A 20,866-nucleotide genomic window follows, 5' to 3' on the forward strand; every position below is an offset into this window, starting at 1 on the left:
TTAGAATGTACGTCATTGTAACCACGTGATAAGGAAACACATATAATTATATACCCCTCAAGCCAAAAGACACAATGCTGAACAAAAAAGCACCAAAGTGACAGTGAAGAAAAAGAAACCTGCTATTGAAACGTCACCTTTACCAATGAAAAACTACAACACCCAGACTGCCTGTAATAGCTAGGACATACGCTACAACATTTCCGGGATGTTTTTGTCATGGAAGATGGCTGCAGAGTAAACTGGAACAGAAGTATAGTACTTGAAATAATGTGCAAGTGTGTCCGCCTTTCTTCGTGATAAATAAGGTTGGTATTGAATGCTGTCGATGGCGTCATTTATAAAAATGTATCGCATGCAAACAGTACTTGTCGAAAGACACTTAAATAGTAGAAGCGAAAGTTAGGCCCGGATTCAGTGGTAACTAACACTGGAACGAGCACGTCGTAATGCTTTACAAACGTACTGCATTCATATACAATTGGTTTATCTTGACCCGCTTATAAAATTGTAGTTGGATAATGTTTTAATTTAGAAGACAAATTGTGTGTGGCCTAATCATTTTTTGTAATAGGTTCGTGTGAATGTTGTTATTTAAAAACGTCACAGTGATTGTGTCGGCACTTCTGATAAGCTGCTTTGACTCTTGTGTGACTCTAGAAATTGCTAGAACCCGATGCGTTGGATTGGATCCTTTTGAAATGTAGGGTTATTCCATGTGATCTATCGCGTGTATAAACGACATAATAGTAATTATATTACTACTAGAAATAGACTACATTGTGTGGTTATTTTTTTACAGTAGTTTGTCCTTTTTAACTGATTTATTTTACTAATAACAAAACAAACAAAAAAACGCGCAGTTTGTAACAGCTATGGGTGAAATTACAGAGTACGTTTACTTTAGTATTGTATATTTTTTTAATGGTTATTTAAACAAATTGTAAACAATATGTCAGTTCTACAGTGAAACTCAAAGTATACACTGTCTTGCATTAGTTGCAACAGTGAGCATTACTAACATTTCTTTTCGATATACAGCTGCTGCCAGCGTCCAAACCAGAGCTGATATTCTACCGAGGTCAAGTTTAGGTTTTTAGGTTCTGTATACTTTACTTTATATGTCGAACATTTAAATTGTGTAAAAACAACTTGCATGTAAACCATCAAATTATGCTTTTAAATGTTATGCAAGGTGGAAATAAAAAAAAAAAAAAAAAAGACTGATAAATGTGCTATAAACCCAGGATGTGACAGTAACCAAAGTTGAATTATCAGGGGCTGAATCCCATTATATTCTTGCCTGGACATTTAAATGTGGTGATAATAAAATGTGATTGACATTAAAAGGAGTGATACTAAAGAGATTGACTAATTAAAATTAATAAAACATTAAAAAAGAAAGCCTCGAGTTGCATAATATGGTTCATCTTAGACACTGTATTGAAAGTTCCAGTCCATGGGTACTACTGTTCTGATGTTTAACTTCAATCTTTTTTTTTTTTTTCTGCTAAACAGATGCCTAATTCTGACAGCAAAACAGTCCCTTCAGATGAAGATGTGAACTTAATAGAACCATGCTTTAAAAAACTGAAATCCACAGAAGAAACTGCTGGTGAACTGATCTGCCGACCTTTTGAGGGGAAAAGTGAGAGCTTGTCTACTTCAGAACCCTGCAAAGAGAAATGTGATTCTGTGGACTCGTCACCCATTGTAGAGGAGTGTGTTGAAAAGCCAGAAGAGACCTCTAATACAAATGCTAGCGATGAAATACATGACCTTGTTGAAACAGATATCAAATGTGACGTATCTGAAAACAAACAGAACAATGGTAACTTAATTGATGCAGCATCTGAGGTTTGCGTGACACGTGATTCTACACAGACAGCAATGAGTAGCGATGAACCAGAATCTGTCAAACATGATTCTGTCAGCAGCATCTCCTTGGGTGAATGGGCAATCAAAAGCACCTCCTTTATAGGACCTAGCTGCAAACCTGTCTGTGAAGGTGAAGAGAAAGAGATTGAAGACAAGTTGAGCCAGTTTTACAAAGAACTGGAACAGATTGAGCCCAGTGACACTAGAGAGTCAGGAGGGGAAAGTTCACAGACAAGGTCAACCAAGACAAATGGCCGAAATAACACACAGGGGAGGGTAGAAGGCAGGCCTAACACTTACAGTAGAAATCCACCAAAAGCGTACTATGGTGCTGAACCGCACCAGAATAAAAGGACAAATAGATGGCGTAACGGGAGGTGTAGACCTGACTTTAATGATCATGTAGAGTATCCAAATTGGAACAATTCCGAGCCCTTTTATGGGCATCAGTGGCAGCCACCCCAATCTTTCATTGTGCCCCAGGGTCCTCCATACCCAAGATTTAACACCCCACCTTTTAATGCACCACCACAGGATCATTTTTATCCTCAAGATGGCCCACCGTTCTTTAACAACAACTATGATTGTAATTGGGATGGATCACAGATGTATGATAATTCTTATTACTCCCATTATGACAGTCAAGGTGCGTATTATGGAGTCATGCAGGGTTGTAGCGATGGTGCCTATTCACCTGATGGCTATGAAGATTACCACAACAGAAATGACAGTGACTTCTGTGACTATGGAGAAAGACCTTGGCCCCAACCTTTTGAACCAAGAGATGATAATGGTTTCCCATATGAACAACACCAGGAAAGGCTACCATATGAGGAAGAGCAGTTGAACTCCCAACCAGTTCTAATTCTTCTGAGGGGAGTGCCAGGCTCGGGAAAGTCCACACTAGCGAAGTGAGTGGAATACTGTTTGTTGGTGTTGATGTCAAAAGTGAAAACCAGTTAGAAATATGTAGTGATTGAAGGTGGTGCTCATGAAAGGTTCTGGAATGGCGTTTGAGATGTTGTTTCTAGAAGATAATGCATCTCTTATAGGAGGCAGTGTGGTCCAGTGGTTAAAGTCCAGGGCTTGTAACCTGAAGGTCACCAGTTCAAATCCCACCCCTGACTGATTCACTGACTGATTCACTGTGTGACCCTGAGCAAGTCACTTAACCTCCTTGTGCTCCATCCTGGGGATGAGATGTTAAATCAATGTCCTATTGTAAGTGACTCTGCATATGTACAGTTCTGTAAAGTGCTTTGTGATTGTGGTACACTATGAAAGGTGCTATATAAAAATAGATATTATCTATTATTATTGTATGAAGATAGGTGACATCTATAAACAAAACAATTGTCAAATTATTAACAGTGATTGGTTGATTTCTCATATGTGATTGATGTCATTTTTTCACAGAGCAGGACTTGCAAAGCAATTGCGATGTTGTGAGCTACCTCCAAAGTAGGTCTTTTGTAGAGGTTTAACTGTACTAAAAAACTGGCTGGTCCTTTACTGTATTTGTACAGCAGACCCTAAACTAGCCGATCATTGCTTGTATATTGACAACGGTTCTCTTGTTGTGTTTACAGAGAACTTCTTTCCGCTAGTCCAGCTGCTGTTGTGTTAAGCACTGATGATTATTTCAGCCAAGAAGAGGGATACTCCTATGACTCTTCCCTGCTTGGAGATGCTCATGAATGGAATAAAAAGAAAGGTAAATAAAAACAATCTGCTTCATTGATCTAGTAATTCATCTGCTGTATTTAAAGGTGCAAATCATTTCAGAAGGTTGTCAACTTGCAAGTACCTTAAAAATGTTGACATGATAGCAGTTTCTTGTAAAATGTGTATCAGGGTATAGTTTTGACCAAACTGCTGCTAGAGGAATTCAGGACAGGTGTATTACATTGTGTTTTCCGCAAGCTGAACTTGCTTTTGCAGTCATCTTGTGTAAAGTGTTTCATGGTTTATTCAGCTGCAAGATTATTCAGCTACATACGAGTATTTAACTATTTTATTAAAAGAAGACAATTCATACTTTGTCACATTTTCAAGCGTGTTTATAAAACTAGTAGAAAGTTGTTGCATCATCTGGAATTCTGCTTTCTCATTACAGCTGGAGAAGCTATGGATCAAGGCAAGTCTCCTGTAATAATTGACAACACTAACACGCAGGCTTGGGAAATGAAACCATATGTGGAATTGGTGAGCTTTTGTTTATTTACTTCACTTATATCTGATGATCAGTTGAAATTTGTAGCAATTCCAAACAGTCATTAGACATAATGTAATTATATATATATATATATATATATATATATATATATATATATATATATATATATATATATATATATATATATATATATATATATGTGTATTTAATTGTGTGAACCGATTTCAAGCATATGTGTATATATATATATATATATATATATATATATATATATATATTATATTAGATAACATATATAAAATATACCCACTTATAAATTTAATTTGAGCTTCAATAATGGAACTGTGTGTTTGTGTTATTGCTAGTCATTTTGTGGTCACTTTATTTTAAGAGCCATTTTTTTTGTTTATTTACTGTTAACAAACATTTCATTCTTAGGTTAGGGTTAATAAAAACCTGGTTTATTTTGCTAAACATTACTACAGTAACAATTTGAACTGAGTTCAAGCATATGATTGACTGGGTATTGATCATCCATAGGGTTCTAGTGTTTGACTGATCATCCGTAGGGCTCTGGTGTTTGCAGGTTTAGCTGGCCTATTACATATTATTAACTAACAGTTAACAGAAAATAATGTACATTAACATGTTTATTAGCTGTTTGTTAACAGTTAATAAACAAAAAAGCAGCCCTTAAAATAGTGTTACCCACTTATAAATTTAATTTTTTTTAAACAGCATAGTTCACGGGTCACTGCTTCAATAATATATCTCTTTATGTTGCATCATCTTTTAACTCAGAGTCAAACTAGACAGTTTATTCCCTATGGCACACGATTACTAACTATTTTAAATGTAAACTTATCTTGATGAGAAACAATTTCATGTATATTATTATAACAGGCAGTGTTAAGCATATGGTATTACACACAGAAATAGTTTTTTTAATAAAAAGCAAGCATATTAAACCTTATCAACATTTAACAACATTTTCTTAGGCTAAAAAGGGTGCTGTAGAAACTTAGCATTCAATTCTGGGAATCAAGCCCATCTTGATAAGAAACTGCCCAAAACTAGCCACTCGAATCAGACTGTACCAGCTTCTACTGCATGATTTTATATAAAGAAAATACATAATTTTCACAATTACTGATTAAAACAGCATTAAGCATTACTTTTGATTACACACTTACATAATTTTCCAAACTAAAGATTATACAAACACTACAAAGAGTTATAACACATATTATTGCATTAATACATTTCATTTTTTAAATCATCCAGTCCATGTCCAGGGTTTCAGTTCGCTCCCAGCAGGACTCCACTTTGTTCTCAGGTTCAGCTCGGGTTGGCTCAGTGAACACGACAATAGGCTCTCGAATCCATCGTCCCGCATCACAGGTGTGAGTCGCCATGGCCTTGACTTTGTACCTACAAGACACTTGTATACGCTTAGCAGGGACACCTTCCTCACACTCTAATTTTCCCAGATGTGCCCATTTTACTAAGTGACCCTTTCACAACTCATGCATTCAATCCTCTTAATATCTTTTGGGTTTACATTTAAATGAGAAAGAAACTCTTACAGAATCATTGCATTCAAACAAGATTCTACAGTGTTTAGCCAAATGACTGCATGCCGGACAAAGTCTGGGCCCAGTCGCTGATGACTTGCTTTGGCACATATTACATGCACAATTAACAAGAGGATTATGTTTTAATTTATGTGTCAGGGTTACTTCTGCACCATGTACAATAGTTCTGGATCTGTACACATTGTTACTATACATTTCTTTCTGCTCACACAAGGTCACTTTGCGAGGTATACCTTCCATTCAGAATATTGAAGAAGGCCAAAACTCACTGTTATTCATATTTTCTGGTATCCAATTACTGTTCTGCCTCACATCATCAGTTGGCAGACACAATACAACTGAATCTGAATCAGTTGATGAACCATGAACCTTAGCTACTGAGATTCTCCATACAAAGGAATTCAATGTTTTACTGACCAGCCGAGCTGATTCAGCGTTACTTGCGACAGTTTGTTCACCACTGCTACACCCCGTTAGAAAATTTACTTTTCCTGCATTTTGAAACGCAAGCCTGTGAACGTGACTATATCTGTACACTTTGTTATGCACTACTGCGACCACAGACACCAACTAGTCTTCATCAGTTTTAATTTGCTTTGGGCGAATGAGTGAGCTAACCATCGATTGTCTTGTCTATTTCTATGGTCTACTGTTGAGTTTTTTAAATTATTATTATTATTATTATTATTATTATTATTATTATTATTATTATTTGTACAAAGTGATTTAGAGAGACTAGGGGGTAAACTGCATCACAACTGCTGCTGCAGAGTCGCTTACTATTAAGGCTGCAACAAAGGTACAGAACACTTTATCGAAGGGAGGTTCAGACCTTCGATGGTACTAATTTGCATAATTTACTTGTGACGTCACCATAGCTGCTAGTTTGTATTGGATTGAAAGTCCTATTATTTTACATGCAATCCATGTAAATGGAATAAAACATTCACATTTAGTTTAAAAATACACCATATAGAACAGTAAGTCTTTATAATTTAAATAAAAATACACACTGTTTATTTACATGTAATTGATGCTGCTTGTGAGTAAGTTTGCATTGCAGCAGCACTAACTGCAGCAGGCTTAATTTAAAACAAACTTAATTTAACAGCCACCGTTCCAAGCAGATTATCAGTCAGTCACATGTTACTACTATAGTAATAATAATAATATTATGAACTTACGCTTGTCCAGTGACCCCGGATATTGGTTGTACCCCATGATACATCAACAGTCGCTTGCACAGTTTGCAATCAACTTTTTTTTGGTCATCTGGGCATGTAACAAAAAAATTACAAACATCATAGGGGTTTTGAGGCATTTCTGTCAATACAGCTTACGCTATCCAACACTTTGCTGTCGAAGTGAAGACATTATAGGTTTGCCTTTGGATAACATGAGCTGGAGAGGGGAGGGGAGGACGGTCCTCAGTTTTTTAAATTGAAATTATTAGTGTTAGCATATGTTTTGTATGTTTCAAACTTATTCTACCATAGCACTTCTCTTACACTGTCTTGTACACTAGGCATTCAGTACATGTTTTACTGAAGCACTACAACCGCTGTAGGTACCCCCTCAGTGCTTTGGATACCTAACCCTGCTCCATGCATGGCAGCAGCGCCATGTAGAGTTGCTATGTATAACGATTTGGTGTTGGATTTTAGTACAACAACTTTTGTTAAAGTAATATGCATTATACAAATCAAAAGATTGAATTTTAGTTACAAGTGACATTTAATGTGTGATTTATAGTATTCACACATTGTCAAATGGTTTGTGTTAAGAGGGGAATAAAAAAAACATGAACAGTGCGTGAATGGTGCCTGACGTACCTTTTTGAAGGTTTAAAACAATCTTCGAATTCCTAGCTAGCAAACGAACCATCTAACACATCCCTACTTACTATAGGACCTCGGTTTTACGTCTCATCCGAAGGACGTTGCACAATGTTAAGTGACTTGCTCAGGGTCACACACAGTGAGTCAGTGGCTGAGCCAAGATTTCTTTAACCACTGGAACACTAGGCCTCCTTAATAAGTGATTAATGTCATAGAGGAATACGTTATGTGTTTGATCACCACGTCGGTATAGATTAAATTACCATGTTGAGGCCTATTGCACAGTTATAAAAGTGAAACTACAATAATGTGTTTGTACATTAACTGCTATGGTTGTTTCCAAGCTGCTTTTTTATAGAGATGTATGTTCTGTTATGCAGGCTTTGGAAAGAGGTTACAGAGTTGAGTTCCGTGAACCTGATACCAGCTGGAAGTTTGATCCTGTGGAGCTGGAGAAGTAAGAATCTTAAGGACTGATTATTTTATATTAAATAATAATTTTGTTAACTTGAATTGCGGCCATAAGTGCCGTGAATATTTTAATTGTGTGTGTGTGTGTGTGTGTGTGTGTGTATATGTATATTACACAAACTTTTTGAAGTAATAGAAAAGATGCACGCACAAACACAACGTTAAGTATTTGGGGCTGTATATACACACACACACACACACACCTTTCTAACCAATTTTACAACTTCTGTGTCAAAACAGTGATGAAGAAATTTGGTGTCATGCTGTTGAACTTTTTTTTGTTTTTGCAGGAAGAACAAGCATGGAGTCCCACAGGAGAAGATCGCTCAGATGTTGGAGCGATTTGAACATCCGATGTCTATAGATATTGTTTTGAATTCACAGGAACCCTCCTATAAAAATTCGCCAAGGCCCCTGTCACGACACAAACAGAGGTGGGGTGGAAAAGCAGATACTGAGAAATCTTAAAAAAAAAAAAAAAAGCTACATTAACCCTTTCCGTCCATGCAGTAAATCAGAGATCCGTTGCCCATCTGGATATCTATTTAGGATGTTGTCCATCTTGTACTCAGAGTATGAATGATAAAGGGTTACAGCATAGTTAGTTACTTGCTGATTTTTATTTTTTATTTTTTTATATGTAGTTAGTGTCCTGATTACAAACTGGTTAAACTAATTGTATACGTATAAAGCCACAGAAGGCTACAGCTTAGTTTTTTGTTTTTTTCATGACATTTGTTTCTTATGTAATTAATATACCAGTTTTTATACAGTACTAATCAAATTGTTAGAGGTGAACATTTATTAATTTGGTGGACAAAGTGATGTTTTGTAACATTGTATTGATTTTAAAATTAGTATTTGTGCAGGTAATAGCGTCCCCTGTGTATTTGTATAAATATACATTTTATAATGATCAATGTTTTTTTTTTTTTTTTTTTTTTTTTATTTATATATAGTGTTTTGTTTTTGTTTTAAATATAGTTTTATAGTGTTTATCTGCCTAAGTGGCCAGCTATTTTAAATGGAATATTTATAACAACAATAGTCCTGGTGACTTTATTATTTATTTACTTTAAGGACTTTTTAGATTTAAATCTGGATGTTTTTTTTTCTGACCTCAAAACCTCTGTTTACCTATCTGTATGTTTTTTAGGCTTTCTTTTAGGCTTTGGAAGATACTGCTGAAAGTACATAACAATACAAAACCTTCAGGTTCAATTATAGTTGGGTTTGTCCACTTTCCTGCTTTCTTCTTATATCATTAGGCTCATTGATTCAGTTGTAACTGAACTAAACTGTAATTCTGCATTTATTATCTTTTTTGCATGAAATAATTTACTTCCTCATATTTGCTCTAGTATTTTTTTCTTTGCTTTTTTTTTTTTTTTTGTTTAAACATGCTAGCTATGTGAACATTTTGTCTGGGTCCACTTTTTATTCTCTACATGATTTTAAAAGAGAATAAGGGTTTGATTTGATCAACCTATGCCCAACCTGGATAAGCCTCAGCTGGGAAACAGATAGGTGGTTGATGCAATCCAGGGGAATTCCCTTGTGCTGTGAAACAGAACAGTCCAGCTTGGTATAAGAGGATCAGACCAACCCCAAAGTCTTATATCGTAAACCTTTCTTCATAACTCTGATCATTTCTTACATCCTGCTGTGCTCTGCTCCCGGAGCACATTGCGACTGAAGGTATGCATGTTCACCCTGACCCACACTTGTCTTCCATATGTTTAAGTACCATGATCACAGCTCCCCTTTTTCATGTCCAGGTGAACTTTTCCTTTTTTTAAAACAGCTACCATAACACTAAACACACACTTTCAGACTATGTTCTAGTGTTGAAATATCTGTCACCTAAATTAGAACTGTGTGAGGGATTAAAAAATACTCAAACACAAAAGTTCACCTGATCAGGGGAGCAGCGATGGTGGTATTGAAGCTAATGAGACTTGGGGAAATTGATTTAAAGGATATTTTTAGGCAGAGCACATGGAATAAAATACCCAAATATTCTAGGCTGAGAAACGGATGTTGGTTTGGTAAATACACGCTGAAACTGCACACATTCAGATTTAATGCAGAAATTAATTTAACAAATTTTACACGTACCATTTATTCATTTTGTATATAATGTACATTATTTTTAGGAAATGTTGAATTTTAAACTTTTTTGTAATGCAAACACAATTAAATCGGTTTCAATTTTAAGTTGTAATGTGTATTATGGTTTTATTATTTTTATTTTATATGCAATGTATTTTTTAACAATTTAGACTACATGCATTCATCACTAGACATAGCCAACAGCAAGCTACAGTAACTACACTGTTTAAACTCTGAAGATATATTAAAGATAAATTTTCGGATCAGCGGGGCAAGACAATTGTCTGTCCTGTGATATATTTTGCATAAGAAAGATTTTGCCATGTTTGTTTGTCTGTTTCCTGCATGCGCCTATCTATTAGGCCTCCTTCCACAAATACATTCAATAAATTCAACCCTTCATGTGTTTCAACCAGCAAGTTTGGCCACACTCTGATGCATTGGTTAAAACTTAACCAATGAAATGCTTGTCTTTAAATGTCTTTTAAATTTCCAATTGGAATAACTGTAAATATTATTTATTTATTTTTACCTTAGCCTGCCATTATTTCAGTGTAACCTGTATCCATTTGTTCAGTGCATAAAGACACAAGATGTAGAAAGACTATTGATACAGGGTTGGCACTAAGACGCCCATTGCATAGCAGTTTGAGCGAGTTCTCATTTTACCGTGAATTTAATAAGATACAGCATATACACTGTGGCTGATCAAGATCATAGTTAAACCTGGAATGGGTGAATCTGCTATGCACTAGGAGTCTTATTTCCATCCCTGAGATGTATATCTTCCAAAATGCATTTTTTGGAATATGCTTTTCCTTTCTTCAGGAGGTAAGAGTCACTGTTTTAAGCAAACTTTGTGTGTTTTTTTTTTTTTTCAATATCATTTATGTATTTTTATTGTTTGTGGAGATACGTATGAAATGCCTTGTTAAAGACATCCTATGCTAATTGACGCTGGTCATTTTACCCAGAAGTAACAGGATTTGAGCTTTTTGTTTATTTAAAGAACCTCTAGTTTTTTTTTTTTTTATTTAATTATATATGTTAATTATGTGATTAAATGCACAACCCAGTCGCTGCTAGGCCTCAAGAAAAACAAACCTAAATGCATGAAAGCCCAGGATTCTGAACTGTACTTGGATACTTGCCTTGGTGATGTACCTGCCTAAGTATTACTATTTTAAAGGTTTGTATTTATTTTATTATTAAACATCTGCATCAGGGGAGCTTGTATAAGTTTGTCATCCCGCCGTTACCGCATTTTATCTAAGAAACCGTTTGAGGTAGCGGCTTCATATTTTCATGTTAAAACTCTTCATTCTAAATGTATTGCTGACCATGAGATTCACCATATTGAGGTGATGTTACTTTTGAAGTTACAACTGCTTAGAGATAGTACACAGAGTTATCTTCTTAATGTTTGGTACGTGGATGCATTTTGTTATTTTCATACTTAGTTCCATTACCAGTAAAAAGAAACCTTGCACCACTGCATTGTTTTAATGATACTTATTGCTTTGGTATAAGATTTTTATAGTTGGTACGGAGCTGGTGTCCAGTGAACATAAACTGCTGTATTATTTTTAACCTCTAGATAACAATAAGACTATTTTCCACATTTCCATTTTACTTCATGGTTTCAAACCATTTTATCTGATATGACATACAGTACCCTTTAGATTTTACGTCTGGGATGCTTAGTTTTTGTTCACAAAAACTCCAATTTCTAGTTATAGTTTGGTGCTGGAGATGGATTGAAGGATGGAAAAGATGTGGTTTCCACAAAGTTCAGGCTTCCAACAGTTTGCAGTGAATAGTTGAGATAAAATGTCTGTAGTCTTCTTTAAACACAAGGGTAGGGGTAATTGTGCTGTACATAAATCTGAGAGAACACGAAGCCACTTTGTGGCTTGGAGCTAGATTTCAGGCCGGTGTTCCTGAAAAAGTGGCTTTGTGTTCCCTCAGCTTAAGTGATCTCTAAACACAAACTCACATTGATATTTTAATACACTATTCATCTTGGCTGCTTCAATAGGACATGCTATAATGCACTAAACTAGTGAAAGTTAGATTTTCCTGTTGGGTCAAAACTACTATTAAATTGTTTTGTTAGATGTTTTGTTTTCTAAGTGGCACTGACAATATGAAGTGTGGTACATTTTCTTTTGTTCTTGGTAGATCACATTGTGAATTAAGTTCTAAACTTATTGTACAAGGTCGGTGAGGAAAAGTTTCAAAACTTCACAAGTTAAAAGTTTTGTGAATAGGGCCGACCATCTTGTATGTTATTATTCCCTGCTGGGGGTGTAGTGGAGGTCCTAGTAGATCTATAGGGTGTGTCATTTTTAATTACTTATAATGAAATAAATATTTAATTGGGATACAACTTTTAACAGCATTCTTTAAGAATGGATCTGACACATACAGTATGGGTGAACCGGTCAGCGTGTCATTGTTACATGGAGTGGATGCAGGTCCTGGTAATCCTTTTTTTGTTATGTTCTGTATTAATTTAAAAATATTTTATTATATTTGTGATTAAATGAGGTATGATTCTGCGGAAGCAATAAAAAAAAAAAAAAAAAAAAAAAAATTCTGGAATGAAAATGCCTGAGAAGGGGCTAATACTTTATTTCTAGTTTGTGCCATGCGATCATGTTACTGTTATCCCCACTCAGAGGACTATACTTCAAATGTGATTTGTAAGATGTACATAGCAAAGTCAATATAAAAAAAGACTGGTACTGGATGTTGGAAAAGTGGTCATTTTTTGTTGCAGTGTTCTTCCTCATACTTGTCTACATAGTTAGTGGTCTAGAGGACCGCTTATCCAGTTGTGATGAAACTTGCTAATTTAAGAATTGATATTATTCAAATCTTCGGGTATATTAGGTTGCCGTGTCTGTCAGTCATAATATGTTGCACTTATATTTGTTCATATATTTAGGGAATATCTTAGGACAGTTAGGCCGTTCTTTAGTATAATTTAGTAAGGGGTATATGGAGGTGTCTGTCTGTCTGTCTGTTACAATTACATTTTCCCATGTAGTGGATGTAAGTTACAGTGATTTACTTTAGGGTGCAGATGGCTCTAATTGTATGTTTAGAACTGGGGCAGGGGTTATATGTAGACTTGCTCCTTTTCAATATATTTTTCAGGGGCTCGCAAAATACTACTCTGCATTTAGAGTGAAATAATTATTTTTGAGCCATCTCAAGTTCTTTATTGAAACATCATAAAACATGTTAATTGTGCAACAGGTTGCAGGGGCTTTGCTACTTTATGCAGTCTTTGCTTCTGACCAGCAGCTGACCAAATGCAGAGATTTCCAAGCTAAGGAAAATCACAGTGAATCAAATGTATGTCAGCCATACTGCAGCTGAGGCTTTCTTATTGTTGACATCGGATACTAGTATCTTTCCTTTACGCCGTGTCGTAAACTTAGCTGGACAGAATTGACTCTTATATGTAAACTGTCTGTGATTTAATTCAGTCCTTTGTTCTTGCTTTTAGAGATGAATTGAAGCAGAAATCCAAGGGCAAAGGGAGGCACAATAGAAAACGCAAAAGAAACCGGAGATCCAAACCAAGCCCGAATAAAGAATCTGAGAAGATAACAGAAAAAACCCAGAGTCCTTCGGAATCTGAGGTTGAAAATTCTGAAGAAGAGAGTTTGAACAATGGTAAAGAAGGTACACCAGTTGGGGGTCCTACATGCAAAGACTTAGGTTCTAAAGACAGCTCTGGAAGTGACAACAAACAGGAAAACTGTAACAATGCAGAAGTTTCATACTTTTCAAAAAACACTCTCTTTGGTTCTTTGTCTAATATAGAGACCAAAGAAAGTACTGCAGACAGTATTTTTACAAGAAATAGTGGCCAAATCTTTGAAAAATTGGATAACTACATTGAAAAGACTGTAACCCAATGTTCAGGAAAATTAAAACCAAAGAATCTTGTTTGCATTTGCAAGGAAACAGTCGATCACAATCAAAATAGTTTGGGGAGCCAATGTGGCATCTCTAAATTCCCACAAACAGAAGTCCTTGCAAGGTCAACAGGTGGTAACTTCACTGTTAGCAGTGGGCTAGGTCAGATTTTGGTTGATAAGGAATTTTCTGATACAGCATATGGATTTCTACAATTTGACGCAATGAAAGAAGCTTGCATTACGAAACAGAAAATAACTATTGCCTCAAAAGAGGTTTATTCTAAAGCAAATGTCAGAGGGTGCTACAACCATGTGAAGCCAAAGGAAAAGGAAATCTTAAAGAAAACAAGAACAGAAAAGCAGGACATTGGAGGTGTGTCTTATGAACTGGCTCCTTGGAAGCCTAATGAATTATGGACCAAAGACCATGCTAAGAAACCAATGCCATGTAACTCCAAAATAGAAGATGCTCTAGAGTGTGCAATATCATTACATGTAGAAGAACAAAGTCCTGCAGAAATGCAGAATCATGAACCACGCCTGTCGCATTCAGATCATGTAGATACAAAAAAATCGTGCAGCATTGCCCTTTCGTATGAGAAACATATGATCCGAAGTCTGACTCCTAAGAGATTGAAACGGCTTTGCAGTCTAGCACCTACGTTTCAGCTTCCACGATACTTGGAAGCATGTGGCGAGAGTGGTAAACAAATAAAAGAAAAAACTGAAGAGGAAGTACTAAACAAATCCCAAGTATCTGAAGACATTCCCTCAAGTCTGCTTCAAGACATGCTTGAATGGAGTTTTATTACCTTTGAACATGGAGCGCAGGGAACAGCCATGACTGGTGATACCCAAGACACAGGCAATCTAATAGACTTGGGGGAGGACCAATGGTCAGCTGAAGAACAATTACCTCATCAGTCCATGAGAGAAAATATGACTGCAGCATCTGAATGGACACAAGGTGACATGTGTCTTTGGTTTTATGGGTTCAGTGACATTTTGAAAGTTGATGAGAGTAAGGCGGACAGGGAGACTTTATCCTGTCAGCCAGATATTGTATCCTCTGTTACGGATGCGTCTGTTAAAACCTTTTTGGATTTTAAGGATAATGATGATCAGCTTAATACAGTAATAGAAGGGAAACAGGAGAGATGTGGTTCAGAGCAAGATCGGAGTGAAGGTCAGGAAGCCTACATCCCTCCTGGAAGATTCCCTGTCCTTCATTTGAGGTTGTCCAAGGAGCTGGCTTTACAACTTGTGAAATTGTTTGGACCCCCAGCCCCTGGTGTTGGTAAGCTGCACTGTGGAAACTAAGAACCTGCACTAGAAAGCTATCTGTGAAGATCACTTAGATAATACCTTGAGTAACCATTTTCACCAGGTTTGACTGTAGCATTAACTGTTAAATCTCCAAAAAGTGAACTGCAGTATTCAGTGTTTACAATATGTTACCCATACTCAAATTATTACTTATTGTACAATAAACCTTTGTAATGACACAACTTGACATGCTAACAGTGAATAGTAAAGTCAGGTTTATTGTTATTAAACATAATATCAAGTTATTGCAGCAGTAAGTTGGCTAAAAAGCAAAATCAAATACATACAACTAAAACTCCACACTAATAGCAATATATCAGCTTAATACACAGGTTATATATAGAAGCAGCATAAATAGTTTGAAATAACCAAGTTATAGCAAGAGTTAAGAATATGTTAGGATTTGTAGCAGCAAAGCAGTCTAGTTTAGACCACTCATAATGTTCAGTAATAAATACATCCTTACAACTGCAACCATTGTTTTAGCCAAATATTTTATAGCATGAATCAGAATGTTGCTAGATACTTTATGAATGTCTTACGTTATGTTTTCATAGATTCCTTTTTACCAGAAGAATATGACGTTTCCTTGGACTGGGAATTATCCGAAGCAATTCATTCGCAATGGAAGAAATCATTAGAGGTATTTCTTTCTTTAAGAAATATATAGGTGATTTATAAAGACAGCATGCAACTTTGTGCTGTTGCTGTATAAAATCAACTGAATTGGTAAAATCCATTAGGAGGTATGGTGAGAGTGCTGCATTCGCTGGTTGTACTGTGGTCTCTGTGTTAGAACCCTACCTTAGGCAGATATTGTAGTGACACCAGTAGGCATCAATACCTTCTATACAGCTTATAGTATACACTATCTCAAGAACTAATATGTGGTACCACTAAAAGAAATAAAGAAAGTTCACGAGTGGAACAAAATGTGCAGGTCCTTAAAGTACATAAGAGTTCAAACAAAAATTACCTAAGATGTATTACCACCACTTTGTAGGTCTCGCATTTCTAAAAATTGTAAAGTTAATGTATTATTTATCTGTCGGCTATCATGTTCATGCCGGTCATAACCGTTTACCAATTGTTCATGTGCCATCAGGCGTATCTTTCACAACCAATACATTGTTATTTTATACTACTAAGTGGATGTCTTCTTTAGAAATAAGGGGGCACTTTGCTAATATAGTACCCCAAACATTAAGCACAAACAGTTTCAATGATCTATCATTTCTTGCCATTTTAAATATCTAACATGTATATAAAACCTTAAATTGTTTTCAATCTCTGGTTCCTTATGAAGAATAGAAATGTAGGAACAAGCAAGTCTTTAAAGTGTAGAAATGTGTCATTTAATATACATTTACCATAATATTGGTTTTTCATATAGAGAAATAGTAAACCTAAGAAGGGATGGTAATTTTTTGTAGGCAAGATTTACCAGTGTTACTATGACAGCCCTGCCATTTAAGTGAACAGTTGCTATCAAGGTCCACATGTTAGTAATGAATTGTGTGCAGCAGTCTTTAAGTTAGTGAATGTACCATTACAGAATACTGTTGTTTTGCAAATGGCTTTTGTTTATTTAAATAAAGTCTCTTACTGTATTTTCTTTGAATATCCATCTTTTCCAGACTTTTATTTTAGACTCCAAGCCTCCTCTATACCTTTCAGATTGTATTTGAGTATAATCCGAAAAACTGTTAATTTTATTGAATTGCATTTGTCTGTTTGTTTGTTTTTTTAGGAAAGACAGAACCATTCTGCTACAACTGAAAACTACCTAGAAGGTATGTTGTGTGTTATTTATTTATTTATTTAGTATCCACTTTCCTACCGTGTGTAATGTCTCCTTTGAAAACCTTGTCAATAATTGGAGGTAATAAAGGAAAGTTTTTTTTGTTTAGTTTTTTTGTTGCTGTGATTTAGCAAAATGTTAGCTACACATTAGAACATGTGTCTGTTTTTATATTGTAGCACGTGTGTCCTTAACTTGTTTTAAAAACAAATAAATTGTGTGAAATACAATCTTACACTTCTTTCTTTCTTCATGTATGTCCAAACTTGAGTTTAGAGGGGTTTTTAAAAGTGCTGGAATTATAAATAGCTCATTACAAAATCATTTTCCTCTGCAATGTATTTGCAGTACACAAGGCCGGATTAACCTATACGCAAATTACGCTATAGCATAGGGGCCCCAGCAGAATCCACGTGAGGTCGCCGTTTGTTTGGGGCATTTTACAAAAACTGTATGTGGGGGGTCGGCCGAGCCCACACATAGAGGAAGAGAGGTGCGCCGAAACTTGCTCTCGGTTCATTTTTTTCTTTTATGACGGCTAGGCATTTATTCTCGATTACAGCATACCTGGTCTCTGAGTTTCTCATGCAAGCAGCTTCTTGTTAATGAATGTACAATATCAAATGCTCACCGCCCTCTAGAGATCCATCGCTAGTCCTAAGTCAGAGGTGTCAGTCTGCAGGATAAAATGTGTGAATCGTGCTCAATTTACACATTAATTTATTTCAGTTTTAGAGCCAATTTAAAAACCTGTCCTGTCTCAAATGAGCACAGTATGCATCTACATTTTAGAGACATTCCTTTTTAATTAGGGGTTTGGAATTTTAGGGGGAAAAAAGTCAGGCAAAGGTTTTTATGTCTGTGATCCATATTGTGTCATTTTGTGTTCTATGTTCCCACGGATGTTTGAATGTAAATGATCATCAACAACAGTGAGATTTTAATTATTATCACTCACATGTAATTTCTGTTGTATGGTACAATGCAATAAAGGCATAAATAATTTAACAAGCTTCGCCTTGAGTACCCTGGTTGTGGAAGAGTGAGTGTGTAGTTGCCCCCCCAAAATATGGCTTGTTATAGGTCCCCAACACAGGGCCGGATTAACCAATTTGCCAGTAACACCATTCGCCATAATATGCATAGGGCCCCCAGAATATGGGTTAGTGTGGGGACCCCACGTCCTTTAATCTAGCCCTGGCAGTACAGTCAACAGCACTAATTTAAGTAAGTAGTGCACTTGCTATCATTTTCCATTTAAATTTCAAGTCTCATTATACTGTTTTAGCTTTTTCCCCCCAGTGTTGTTTTTTTTTTTTTTTCACTTTCATAAACCATACATAACAAGTTGCATTTGTCATTTTAGCTCAAATGTTATGTGGCTGGATGGAACTCTGTTGCAGCGCCCAATAAGAGAGCTACATTGAACTTCAGGTTTTTAGTGGTTTTTTTTTTTTTTTCAGGGAGTGCTGTATCAGAGCAGAGAGTTGAAGTTGAAGAGAAGGAAACTTCCCAAATAGGTTTTGAGAAGAGTGGAGGAATGGATACTGACAAACTGAGGAAAGAAGAAGGGACCTGAAGGCATTCATGCAACCTTGATTCACTTGTTTTGTACTCAATGATGACATGAAGATCTTTTCATTTAACACACTTTGCAGACTCTCAAGGGCACAAAAGTTGTTTCTTATTAATTTTGTAACTACAATTAGTTTAAAAAAAAAAAAAAAAAAGCTAGCAGCTTTAAATATTGAGCTGCAATACTGAGTATGTTCGTGTGTTCATACTACAGCATTGTTAATTTAGGGAGCCTGTTATTGAATAAATATGGGTGGTGTCAAAAGGAGTAGTGTCATTCAGTGATTTACTTATTGAAATGTACATTCCAAGACAGTCTTGTTTTCAAGTGGGTCCTTGAGGGAAGCATTTTGCATACATATAAATTAAAATGTATATTCTGCTGTAATAGTCATCAAGATACAAAATAAGACGTGGATAGGTGGTCATATATATTGGTCTTAAACCAGTGCTTGAAATGGGAAAAAAGTGGCGGTACTCAGTTCTCTGACTACCTGTTCACCTCTCTCTCTCTCTCTCTTTCCACCTCTATGTCTGTCTCCCTGTCCAGCTTTCTCTGTCTCCTTGTCCAGCTGTCTCTCTTTCCCTCTCACCCTGTCCAGCTCATCTTGTCTGATCGTGACTTGGCCTGGACCACTCAAAATAAATTCTCCCACTCTGTTTTGCAATACACTCTGGGAGTTGCAGTTGTTTTGTAATGCACTGGGAGTTGCAGTCTGTGCTCTGTTGTGCTGTAAATCTTGCAGCTGCTGCTGGGTCAACAAAGTAACAGCTAGAAAGTCACATAATTGCAGCTGACAGTTTGGAAAAGAAAATGGGCAGATAGTCAGTGATAAGCCCCAAAGTGCAACTCAAATGTTTTATATTCAGAAGTGGCGGGATTGAAATATTTGAAATTGAGAAGTGGCAGTACTCTGTACCAGTGAGTACCGCCCCATTTCAAGCACTGTCTTAAACTCCTGTTAATTGTGATCGTTCCTGGAATGTGTGCATGGGGACTAGGAAAGGAAAACACTTCTAACCTACTGCATACATGTTCTGCTGTGTACTAGGAAACCCAGCAGGATCAGGTGGCGTGGTCCCATAACACGGGAAGCGAATGGGAAGAGTGCATCCATAAACCTTGCAATGCTCAGGCAGTTAAATGAGTTTCAACTAAAGTGAAACCAAAGCAAAACAGCAAAAGACCAAGGCACAAGTGAGAGTGGTATATTAATGAGATAAGGAAGTTGAGTGATTACACCATTTACTGTCATACTAAATGAATATGTTAATAAAATTATTATTTGTTTGGAATAGTTAGCAGCCTATTCATTCACATAACGACTGAAATCATGATCAGCTATATATTACTTCTTAGAACAACAGGTTTGTAAAGTTGGTTAGACAACTTTTCTCTTTTTTTAATGCCACAGCACAAATTGTGCAAATCGTTTAATATCATGTGGTCTTAGGAGGGCTGTTTTACTTAACAAACCCAAATGTATCTGAGCTTGAAAGGAGCATGTTGTAGTGGATGTTCTGTGTGTCTCCAGCTGAGAATGGCACATTCATTATCAGTGTTATGTGTTTAAGTAACGGTACACTTCCTGAAGACTTGGATTCCAGTTGTTCTAGATTGATTGCGCCAGCCTGCGTTAACCGAGATCGCTACAATATGTTTAAATGGTAGGCTAATAGCTGTTCAATTTTTTAAATCTGGCTTTTTGTACATTTAACATGTTTTAACTAGATAACAATATAAAGAAAACAATCAGTTGTTATGCAATAAATTCACCCAATGTTTAATTTTTAAACTGTTTTTAAATTTTTTAATTGTGTTATTATATACTGTTATTTTAACGGCTTCAGAGTTGCTACTGCGTCAGTGAATTGAAGAAAAAAAAATTCTCCCAGTCTTTCACTGTGGAAATCTGGACAGTGGGAGAAACGAAGCTCTGACAGAAATTTTGTCAGACACCAAAATCCAAACCGAACTGGACAAAACTAACAAAAATAGTAAAATTAATTCTTAGTTCTTAAATAAGGTTTTTTTTTTATTATTACTTTGTTTAACGCTGACTGTAGGAGAACTGTGCAGAATTGCGTTAACTGCATTATTCTCCTCAGCATTCAATGCATTTATTAATTAAATTAGTGAAGTTCTCTATCATTGCTGT

At 36.0% G+C, this 20,866-nt stretch overlaps 1 protein-coding gene across 4 annotated transcripts; it reads left to right on the forward strand.

Annotated features, from left to right (window-relative positions):
* Positions 1-37: 37 nt before the first annotated feature.
* On the forward strand, positions 38-20,395 carry n4bp2l2 (NEDD4 binding protein 2-like 2). 4 transcript variants are annotated; one of them, XM_041232984.1, is made up of 11 exons: positions 38-308; positions 1,042-1,100; positions 1,519-2,789; positions 3,468-3,592; positions 3,995-4,083; positions 7,868-7,944; positions 8,249-8,392; positions 13,588-15,302; positions 15,889-15,974; positions 17,082-17,124; positions 18,596-20,395. In XM_041232984.1, the coding sequence occupies exons 3-11, from the start codon at positions 1,519-1,521 to the stop codon at positions 18,709-18,711; spliced, it is 3,666 nt and encodes a 1,221-aa protein (XP_041088918.1). In that variant the 5' UTR covers positions 38-308; positions 1,042-1,100; the 3' UTR covers positions 18,712-20,395. The 4 variants fall into 4 exon arrangements, with proteins under 4 accessions (XP_041088918.1, XP_041088919.1, XP_041088917.1 ...); XM_041232985.1 differs by having other exon boundaries at positions 1,042-1,081; XM_041232983.1 differs by lacking the exon at positions 1,042-1,100.
* Positions 20,396-20,866: the final 471 nt, after the last annotated feature.

This window comes from Polyodon spathula, chromosome 30, assembly GCF_017654505.1.
Source record: "Polyodon spathula isolate WHYD16114869_AA chromosome 30, ASM1765450v1, whole genome shotgun sequence".
Taxonomy (NCBI): domain Eukaryota; kingdom Metazoa; phylum Chordata; class Actinopteri; order Acipenseriformes; family Polyodontidae; genus Polyodon; species Polyodon spathula.

Excerpts from the sequence above, each read along its gene's own strand:
- n4bp2l2 (XM_041232984.1), top strand. The coding sequence starts at position 1,519 with ATGCCTAATTCTGACAGCAAAACAGTCCCTTCAGATGAAGATGTGAAC. Across the intron at positions 15,303-15,888 it reads ACCCCCAGCCCCTGGTGTTG|ATTCCTTTTTACCAGAAGAA; the intron begins GTAAGCTGCACT and ends ATGTTTTCATAG. Across the intron at positions 15,975-17,081 it reads AATGGAAGAAATCATTAGAG|GAAAGACAGAACCATTCTGC; the intron begins GTATTTCTTTCT and ends TTGTTTTTTTAG.